Here is a 10,887-nt window from a genome sequence, read left to right as displayed (position 1 = left end):
AGCAAAACTCAAGTAATATTTATCTTATCATCTACGCAGTAGAAAGAATGACAAGATTGCAACTAAGGAGTCATTGCTAACTTTACTTTGAGCATTCTTGGAAGGAAAGTTTCAGGAATATGAAGGTAGCTTCAAACCGATACAAGAACATAAACAAAGCAGCATGCAGCAGAAATCACATGATCTGTAAGCTATCACAAATTGGCGCAATAGAGTAAGGTGGCATGACTACGGAAAACTTATCTCCCCATGAGATTAACCAATTCCAATTAAAACCTGAATATGAAAATTAGACTAGAATAATTATAGGTAAGAAATTAATGGAGTGGCACTAAGAAGAGAAATATTAGCTAGTATCACAGTACAGAGTCACATCACATGTTCAATTTATCCCCAGTGCCACCTCTCTTCAACCATGGAAGGCTCCCTGCTTCTGAACAATCATCTGAGCCAGCAGGTAACTTGCCCTTGAGATTAGACCACTGCCAAATCTTCGACATGGAGAAGCTCTCCCCTTTGTTCCGTGCGCAAATTTTCTTTCCCTCCATAATGTCCGCATTGACACAACTTATTCCCGGAGGTCTTAATCTCATCGCACCACCATTTCTAGCTCGGCCCGGCTGGAGAGCCACCTGAAGTTCTGAAGTCCCAAGAACATACTGATAAGTGCCCATAGAGAAGCATTTCCTTGCATCCAAACTGCTGCTGCTACTCTCCCCTTCCTCCCTCCTCAGCACAGCAGAATCGGCATTTCCACCTTCAACAGCACCCTGGGTGCCGACATTCTTGAACTTCCCAAGCCTCACCGGGAACACTCTTTTCTCGGCCGCCGGCTCCTGCAACCCCTCCGAGGACTTCTGCGTGGGCAATCCGAAACCATCCTCGCAGCACTCCGACAGCCGCCCTTCCTCCAACCCCTCATCGAAATCAAACATCGGGTTATTCTCGGCTGTCAGCCCTGGGGCGAAGAGCACCCCGCGGCAGAGCGGGCAGGTCGAGTTGGACAGCAGCCATGTGTCGATGCAGTTGAGGTGGAAGGCGTGCCCGCAGAGCGGCAGCAGCCGGAGCCTGTCCTCGGCGTCGAATTCGCACAGGCACACGGCGCAGTCAAAGGGCTCCTTGTCGCCGCCGCCGCCGCCTACGACGATCTCCCGGTAGGAGAAGACGGGCAGCGCGTCGATGAAGGCCTGGTCCAGGCCGGAGTCGTGAAGGTGGAACAGCTGCTGCAGCTGGCGCTGCAGCGCCGCGTCGGCCTCCCCGGGCCCCTGCGCCGCCGCGGCCGCCGAGCCCCCTCGGCGGCGGTGCTGCTTCTTCATGAGCAGCCGCACGAGGAGGTGGAGCAGGCCGGAGATGAAGAACACCACCGCAAGAATCACGATGATGAAGAGCACCGCGGGGCTAATCTTGCCGCCTCCCCCGCCGGAGGAGCCCTGCTGCACCTGCGCGGGTGGCGGCGGGGCGGCAGCGGCAGCAGCGGGGTACGAGTAGGGGAGCTCGTCCCTGACGACGAGGGCGCCATGGAGGCTGCGCGCCACTCGGTACGGGTAGGGGTACGCAGCCACCGCCGTCACCGCGGAGGATCCGGGCGAGGACGAGACCGCTTCTTCAGCCATGTCTCCTAGAGGCACCGGCACCCCCGCATCTCATCTGATCCGGCAGGCAAGAGATGCGATCTTTCGCGAGAAACCGGCAGCAATCCCGTCCGAAAAGGGACGCAAAAGCGGAGGCCGGACGGCACCTAAAAGCGGCGGGCTGGTGCAGCCCGGGGGGAAGCGTCCAAGGCGCTAGGGACCAAGAGAACCCCCGGAGGCTTCCTCCGGTCGGATGGCGGGCAGGTGGACACGGCGGGGATGCGGGGAGGAGACGGAGGATTGCGGTGGGAATCGCTGGGGAGCGGAGGAGGGGAGGGGAGGGGAGTGGTGGGAGCGCACGAGCTGGGGTGGGGAGGGGGAAAGGGGAAAGCGACGGCGGTGGCGAGCGGTGGCGTCGGCCCTGGGAAGGGCTCGGTGGAGTATTTTTTTTGTGGTGGTGCGGTCGCTTTCAGCCGCAACGATCGTTGGAAGTCGCGGTCGCGGGGGCGCCGGTTGCGAGGACAATAGTAGAGGCGATGCGCTGGGCCCGTACCCTGCCGGCTAGTGCAGGTGGGGGCCGTGGCAGCTTGCTGGCCTGTCCCGTGTTTGAAATGGCTGTGCGACTGCTGCTGGTCTTGGCTCATCGCTAGACCCACACCCACACCAGACGGGCCCGGGCCCGGACCAGGGCCGGTGCGTCACGCTAGCACCGTGTAAATAAATACTCCGTAGAACGAAACCACATTTTATGACCTGAATCGACATTTCCTTCTTTCCCTTACCAATGCTCAAATCACATCAAATATTACCAAAATTTCACCTGAATCAAAGGTTTCCTTACTTTTCATACCAATACTCAAGTCAAATCAAATCTTAATAACAAACTCTAAAATGTGATGGTGTAATATTCATGTTGGACACGTTGGTGTTGAACCGCCCTTGTGTTCCATCGCACGAGAATTAGCTCATTGAATTAAACAAAGCTAAGCCTCAGGTTTGCTATTCCGTGAGCTCTACCATCTCCAATTCGACTAGTTTGGCCCAATCCATGTGGGTCATTCAGGCCGGAAACTATTTCCCGTGGATCACAATTTCATTGTTTGGTTTGGGCAAGGGTGAAGAAAATCCCGGTCCAAACCACGTCGATCTCCTCCATTCTATTGGGTTCACAAGAATCAACTCCCCGTGTGGAACTAATCCACTGGAGGGGAGCGCAAGAAACCTAGCGAAGACAAGGAAAAGGTGGTTGCGACTCAAGAGATAGGAAGTGTGGCGTCGTGACGACGACGACTTCCATTCGAGTATGTTATCTCCTTTTTCCTTGCACTAGCCTAAATCCTCCCGATGAGGCTACCTACTAGTCTTAGGGACACCGACCAGACATCGAGGGCCCACATAGGGCCCCACACGTACGACGAAGTCTCATGACTACAGTTGCACTAGGACGAAAAACTAGGGTCCACTAGGATCCATAAGGTCACTCAGGCGTTCTTCTTCTAATCAGACATACCTCTTCACTCCGATCGTGGGCGACGTGGGAACTCCAACGGCCGAGGGTTTAACGTCACATATTGAGTACAATCATGGCTGTTGTTACGTGTAACGTTCATAGTTAGGGATGCAGTTTCAAATAACGTGGGTAGTTACTCTCATTAATGGCCCTTGTAATGGCACTCGGCAGGTCCAGGCAGACACTATATAAGCCACCCCCCGAGCTCCTGGGCGAGGGTTAAGCGCTGAGTGTAATCACACACACCCTAGAGAAAACTAAGCCTCCGGGCATGCGAGGTAGTGTTTTTACCTCTCCGAGAGGGGCCCGAACTCATAAAATCTGAGTGAAACACTTGTGTCGTAACTAGGCTCCTCCCTTCACTCGTACCCCCCGTACTCATTGTCAGCATCACTTCCACGACATCATGATAACACTCGGCGGAGAGATCTTGTTTGGTTCCCTCAGCTTCATCATCAACGATTCGGCATGGCTGCAGGGCGCTCTGCTAGACACTGCTCCAGAGGTTGTGATGGCAGGACCGGCAGGGGGTCACCCTGGGTACGGCGATGGGACTTCGCGTGGGTGGAGCGATGATGGCCGAGATAACAACATCGATGACCCCTATGTCCCCCGGCCCCTCTCTCGGGAGCAGCGAGAGGAGCTCAGGGAGAGGAACGAAAATGTTGTGCTCACCCCCATCGCTGGAACGACCCCAGAAGCTAATGCCCTGCAGGCCACACGCCTGGCAACCCTAGCCGAGCGCATGCCGCTCGAGCGGATTCAGAAGTCAGTCGACAATCGCGCGTCCTGGGAACAATCGAGCAGCAGGTGACACCGCAAACGGTTGTTTCCTAACGACCACCCGCGAAAGATCCATATTATGCACACTTCGTTGCGGAACCTGGTAGCCGCCACTTGGATTGCTGATTCCATTTATCCGTCTCATTCAACAGCTGGAGAGGGCATCCGGCAGATTCAAACCCTTTTGAAGACTACTATGGAGTAGAATTCGGTGCTATCTGAGTCACACAACTGCATCCATAGCAAGTCAATCACGACGAATATGGTGCAGTCGGCTCACACCTCACTTGCACCTGGAAGACACAAACGTTCTCCGCCCCCAAGAGACCTGTATGAAGACCGAAGGCGGGACCACCATCGTCGCACTCGGCCGCCCCCTCCGAGGGATGTCTCCTATGGGCACCACTCCTATGATGACAAGCGGCCTTTCAAGGACGACCATCACCGCAGCCTCATTCGGCAAAGAGACAACAAAGACAAAGAGTTTAGAGCACATCCACTCGATGCCAGATCCATCATCGCATAGGGTGCGGTTGATAGAGCCAGAGCAGGCAGAGAGCGGCCGAGTGGCCATGGTGCTTCCAGCCTCGAACGCTTTAGTCGATACATTTGGGAAGCTAAGATCCCGCCCAACTACAAGTTGGCGACTAGGATAGGAAAGTTCAACGACGAGTCCAAGCCAGAGGCGTGGTTAGAGGATTACCGAGTGGCGGTACAAATCGGTGGCGACGACGACTTCGTCACGGCGAAGCACCTGCCCCTCCTGCTAGAGGAATCGGCGAGGGCGTGGCTAAATCAATTGTCCGCGAGTAGCATTTACAGTTGGGAAGATCTGGCATGAGTGTTCATCAAAACCTTTGAGGGCACTTACAAGCGCCCGGGTGGGCTCACCGAGTTGCAACACTATGTGCAAAAAAGCAATGAAACTCTTCGTTAGTATATCCAGCAGTGGACCGCCCTACACAACAGTGTGGAGAATGTGACAGACCACCATGCAATCTGTGCCTTCAAGGCCGGCTTGAGATATTGTGAGCTTATCTTAAAGTTTGGTCCGTGTGACGTCTTGACTCTCAGTTGGGCCATGAGATCACCAATCGGTATGCCAATGGCGAGTAAGAAGACCATTTGAGGAACGTCAAGAGCCGTGATGCCTAAGTACCTCAGTTAGGTGGCAACAACGGCAAGAAACAAAAGAGGAAAGATGAGTCCTCCGGCAAGGCAAAGGCAACATCGGTTCCCAGGCAGAGAGAAAACAAGTCAAAGCAGAAGTAGAAGAAATACTAGGCGGCCAAGAGAAAAGGCAACTCTCAGGGCAACGTCTTGGACCAACGTTGCCTCATCCATACCATGAGAGATGAGGACGTCAACTTGATTCTATCAAAGCAGACTGCTACCTCTTGAGCTTGCGTTGGTTTTTCCCTTGAAGAGGAAAGGGTGATGCAGCACAGTAGCGATAAGTATTTTCCTTAGTTTGAGAACCAAGGTATCAATCCAATAGGAGTATCAAGATGAGGCACCAATGTACGTGTGCAAAAACAAACAAACTTGCACCCAACGCTATAAAGGGGTTGTTAATCCCTTCACGATTATTTGCAAGGTGAGATGTGAAGATGGAAAGTGCAACAAAGTAATTGTGTAGATCTAAAAATATGATGTGAAGTAGACCCAGGGGCCATAGTGTTCACTAGAGGCTTCTCTCATGATAGCAAGTATTACGGTGGGTGAACGAATTACTGTCGAGCAATTGATAGAATCCCGCAAAGTCATGATGATATCTAAGGCAATGATCATACATATAGGCATCATGTCCGACACAAGTAGACCGATACTTTCTGCATCTACTACTATTACTCCACACATCGACCGCTATCCAGCATGCATCTAGTGTATTGAGTTCATAACAAACAGAGTAACGCCTTGATAACCCACAAGTATAGGGGATCGTAACAGTTTTCGAGGGTAGAGTATTCAACCCAAATTTATTGATTTGACTCAAGGGGAAGCGAAAGAATATTCTCAAGTATTAGCAGTTGAGTTGTCAATTCAACCACACCTGAAAGATTTAGTGTCTGCAACAAAGTATCAGTAGCAAGATAGTATGATAGCAGCAGAAGCAACAGTAACCAGTAGCAGCAAAGTAACAACAACAGCAACAGAGTAATAGCAGCAGCAGTGACAGTAGTAGCGACAAAGTAACATAGCAAGGACCAGTAGGAAAAACTCGTAGGCATTGGATCGGTGATGCATGATTATGCCGGATGCTATTCATCATGTAATAGTTATAACACGGAGAGATATGTGTTGGAATTATGCCCTAGAGGCAATAATAAATATAGTTATTATTATAATTCCTATATCAAGATAATCGTTTATTATCCATGCTATAATTGTATTGAAAGAAGACTTATATACATGTGTGGATACATAGACAAAACACTGTCCCTAGCAAGCCTCTAGTTGGCTAGCCAGTTGATCAAAGATAGTCAGTGTCTTCTGATTATGAACAAGGTGTTGTTGCTTGATAACTGGATCACTTCATTAGGAGAATCACGTGATGGACTAGACCCAAACTAATAGACGTAGCATGTTGATCGTGTCATTTTGTTGCTACTGTTTTCTGTGTGTCAAGTATTTGTTCCTATGACCATGAGATCATATAACTCACTCACACCGAAGGAATACTTTGTGTGTATCAAACGTCGCAATGTAACTGGGTGACTATAAAGATGCTCTACAGGTATCTCCGAAGGTGTTCGTTGAGTTAGTATGGATCGAGACTGGGATTTGTCACTCTGTGTGACGGAGAGGTATCTCGGGGCCCACTCGGTAATACAACATCACACACAAGCCTTGCAAGCAATGTGACTTAGTGTAAGTTGCGGGATCTTGTATTACGGAACGAGTAAAGAGACTTGCCGGTAAACGAGATTGAAATAGGTATGCGGATACTGACGATCGAATCTCGGGCAAGTAACATACCGAAGGACAAAGGGAATGACATACGGGATTATATGAATCCTTGGCACTGAGGTTCAACCGATAAGATCTTCGTAGAATATGTAGGATCCAATATGGGCATCCAGGTCCCGCTATTGGATATTGACCGAGGAGTCTCTCGGGTCATGTCTACATAGTTCTCGAACCCGCAGGGTCTGCACACTTAAGGTTCGACGTTGTTTTATGCGTATTTGAGTTATATGGTTGGTTACCGAATGTTGTTCGGAGTCCCGGATGAGAACACGGACGTCAGGAGGGTTTCCGGAATGGTCCGGAAACGAAGATTGATATATAGGATGACCTCATTTGATTACCGGAAGGTTTTCGGAGTTACCGGGAATGTACGGGGAATGATGAATGGGTTCCGGGAGTTCACCGGGGGGGGGGGGGGCAACCCACCCCGGGGAAGCCCATAGGCCTTAGGGGTGGCGCACCAGCCCTTAGTGGGCTGGTGGGACAGCCCAAGAAAGCCCTATGCGCCATAGGAAGAAAAATCAAAGAGAAAAAAAAGAGGAGGTGGGAAAAGGGGGAAGGACTCCTCCTTCCAAACCTAGTGGGACTCGGTTTGGAAGGGGAGGGTTGCCCCCCTTGGCTCGGCCGACCCCCTTGAGGGTCCTTGGACCCCAAGGCAAGGCTCCCCCTCTCCCCCCTATATATACGGAGGTTTTAGGACTGATTTGAGACAACTTTGCCACGGCAGCCCGACCACATATCTCCACGGTTTTACCTCTAGATCGCGTTTCTGCGGAGCTCGGGCGGAGCCCTGCCGAGAGAAGATCATCACCAACCTCCGGAGTGCCGTCACGCTGCCAGAGAACTATTCTACCTCTCCGTCTCTCTTGCTGGATCAAGAAGGCCGAGATCATTGTCGAGCTGTACGTGTGCTGAACGCGGAGGTGCCGTCCGTTCGGCACTAGATCGTGGGACTGATCGCGGGACGGTTCGCGGGGCGGATCGAGGGACGTGAGGACGTTCCACTACATCAACCGCGTTCACTAACGCTTCTGCTGTATGGTCTACAAGGGTACGTAGATCACACATCCCCTCTCGTAGATGGACATCACCATGATAGGTCTTCGTGCGCGTAGGAAAATTTTTGTTTCCCATGCGACGTTCCCCAATAGTGGTATCATGAGCTAGGTTCATGCGTAGATGTCTTCTCGAGTAGAACACAAAAGTTTTTGTGGGCGGTGATGTGCGTTTTGCTGCCCTCCTTAGTCTTTTCTTGATTCCACGGTATTGTTGGATCGAAGCGGCTCGGACCGACATTACTCGTACGCTTACGAGAGACTGGTTTCATCGCTACGAGTAACTCCGTTGCTCAAAGATGACTGGCGGGTGTCAGTTTGTCCAACTTTAGTTGAATCGGATTTGACCGAGGAGGTCCTTGGATGAGGTTAAATAGCAACTCATATATCTCCGTTGTGGTGTTTGCGTAAGTAAGATGCGATCCTACTAGATACCCATGGTCACCACGTAAAACATGCAACAACGAAATTAGAGGACGTCTAACTTGTTTTTGCAGGGTATGCTTGTGATGTGATATGGCCAACGATGTGATGTGATATATTGGATGTATGAGATGATCATGTTGTAATAGATAATATCGACTTGCACGTCGATGGTACGGCAACCGACAGGAGCCATAGAGTTGTCTTTATACTAATGTTTGTGCTTCAGATGTGTTTACTATTTTGCTAGGATGTAGCTTTAGTAGTAATAGCATGAGTAGCACGACAACCCCGATGGCGACACGTTGATGGAGATCATGGTGTGGCGCCGGTGACAAGAAGATCGTGCTGGTGCTTTGGTGATGGAGATCAAGGAGCACGTGATGATGGCCATATCATGTCACTTATGAATTGCATGTGATGTTAATCCTTTTATGCACCTTATTTTGCTTAGAATGACGGTAGCATTATGAGGTGATCTCTCAATAAAATTTCAAGACGAAATTGTGTTCTCCCTCACTGTGCACCGTTGCTACAGTTCGTCGTTTCGAGACACCACGTGATGATCGAGTGTGATAGACTCAACGTTCACATACAACGGGTGCAAAACAGTTGCGCACGCGGAACACTCGGGTTAAGCTTGACGAGCCTAGCATGTGCAGACATGGCCTCGGAACACATGAGACCGAAAGGTCGATCATGAATCATATAGATGATATGATTAGCATAGGGATGCTTACCACCGAAACTATACTCAACTCACGTGATGATCAGACTTGAGCTAGTGTAAGTGGATCATGAACCACTCAAATGACTAGAGAGTTGTACTTTTTGAGTGGGAGTTTAGCGAATAATTTGATTAAGTTAAACTCTAATTATCTTGAACATAGTCTAAGTCCACTTTGAATATATTTGTGTTGTAGATCATGGCTCACGCGACAGTCACCCTGAATTTTAATACGTTCCTAGAGAAAGCTAAGTTGAAAGATGATGGAAGCAACTTTGTAGACTGGGCTCGTAATCTTAAGCTAATCTTACAAGCTGGGAAGAAGGATTATGTCCTTAATGCTGCGCTAGGAGATGAACCACCCGCTACGGCTGATCAGGATGTTAAGAACGCTTGGTTAGCACGTAAGGAGGACTACTCAGTAGTTCAATGTGCACTCTTGTATGGCTTAGAACCAGGACTTCAACGTCACTTTGAGCGTCATGGAGCATTTGAGATGTTCCAGGAGTTGAAGTTTATCTTTCAGAAGAACGCTCAGATCGAGAGGTATGAGACCTCTGATAAATTCTATGCTTGCAAGATGGAGGAGAACTCGTCTGTCAGTGAACATGTGCTCAAAATGTCTGGGTACTCAAACCGTCTAGCTGAGCTGGGGATAGAACTCCCGCAAGAAGCTATCACTGACAAAATCCTTCAATCACTGCCGCCAAGCTATAAAGGCTTTGTGTTGAACTACAACATGCAAGGGATGAACAAGTCTCCGGCGAGTTGTTTGCGATGCTGAAAGTCGCAGAGTCTGAACTCCGTAAAGAGCATCAAGTGTTGATGGTGAATAAGACCACTAGTTTCAAGAGAAACGGCAAAGGCAAGAAGGGTAATTCAAAGAAGAGCGGCAAGCCTGTTGCCAATCCGACGAAGAAACCCAAAGCTGGACCTAAGCCTGAAACAGAGTGTTACTATTGCAAGGGTATGGGTCACTGGAAGCGCAATTGCCCCAAGTATCTGGCTGATAAGATGGCGGCCAAAGAAAAATCAGGTATATTTGATATACATGTTATTGATGTGTACTTAACCGACTCTCGTAGTAGTGCCTGGGTATTCGATACCGGTTCTGTTGCTCATATTTGCAACTCGAAACAGGAACTGCGGAATAGACGAAGGCTGGCGAAAGATGAAGTGACGATGCGCGTAGGAAATGGTTCCAAGGTTGATGCAATCGCCGTCGGCATAGTTTCACTTCAGTTACCATCAGGATTAGTTATGAAATTGAATCATTGTTATGTAGTGCCTGCGTTGAGCATGAACATTATATCTGGATCTTGTTTATTGCGAGACGGTTACTCTTTTAAGTCAAAGAATAATGGTTGTTCTATTTCTATGAGTAACATCTTTTATGGTCATGCACCCAATGTGAGAGGATTGTTCATATTGAATCTTGATAGTGATACACACATACATAACACTGAGACCAAAAGAGTTAGAGTTAACAATGATAGCGCCATATTTTTATGGCACTGCCGCTTAGGTCATATTGGTGTAAAACGCATGAAGAAACTCCATGCTGATGGACTTTTGGAGTCACTTGACTTTGATTCACTTGACACATGCGAACCATGCCTCATGGGCAAGATGACTAAAACTCCGTTCTCCGGAACAATGGAGCGTGCAAGTGACTTGTTGGAAATCATACATACCGATGTGTGTGGTCCGATGAGCATAGAGGCATGCGACGGATATCGTTATTTTCTCACCTTCACTGACAATTTGAGTAGATATGGTTATGTCTACTTAATGAAGCACAAGTATGAAACATTTGAAAAGTTCAAGCAATTTCAGTGTGAAGTCGAA

At 49.4% G+C, this 10,887-nt stretch overlaps 1 protein-coding gene across 1 annotated transcript; it reads right to left on the bottom strand.

Moving 5' to 3' along the window:
• Positions 1–215: 215 nt before the first annotated feature.
• Positions 216–1,928, bottom strand: LOC123409026 (RING-H2 finger protein ATL46-like). The gene has a single exon (XM_045102027.1). It carries the CDS (start codon positions 1,611–1,613, stop codon positions 375–377), a length of 1,239 nt encoding a protein of 412 aa, XP_044957962.1. The 5' UTR covers positions 1,614–1,928; the 3' UTR covers positions 216–374.
• Positions 1,929–10,887: the final 8,959 nt, after the last annotated feature.

Source organism: Hordeum vulgare, chromosome 7H (genome assembly GCF_904849725.1).
Source record: "Hordeum vulgare subsp. vulgare chromosome 7H, MorexV3_pseudomolecules_assembly, whole genome shotgun sequence".
Lineage (NCBI taxonomy): Eukaryota > Viridiplantae > Streptophyta > Magnoliopsida > Poales > Poaceae > Hordeum > Hordeum vulgare.
Note: the sequence above shows the minus strand (reverse complement) of the source record. Positions and strands in the feature narration are given on the sequence as shown.

Excerpts from the sequence above, each read along its gene's own strand:
- LOC123409026 (XM_045102027.1), bottom strand. The coding sequence starts at position 1,613 with ATGGCTGAAGAAGCGGTCTCGTCCTCGCCCGGATCCTCCGCGGTGACG.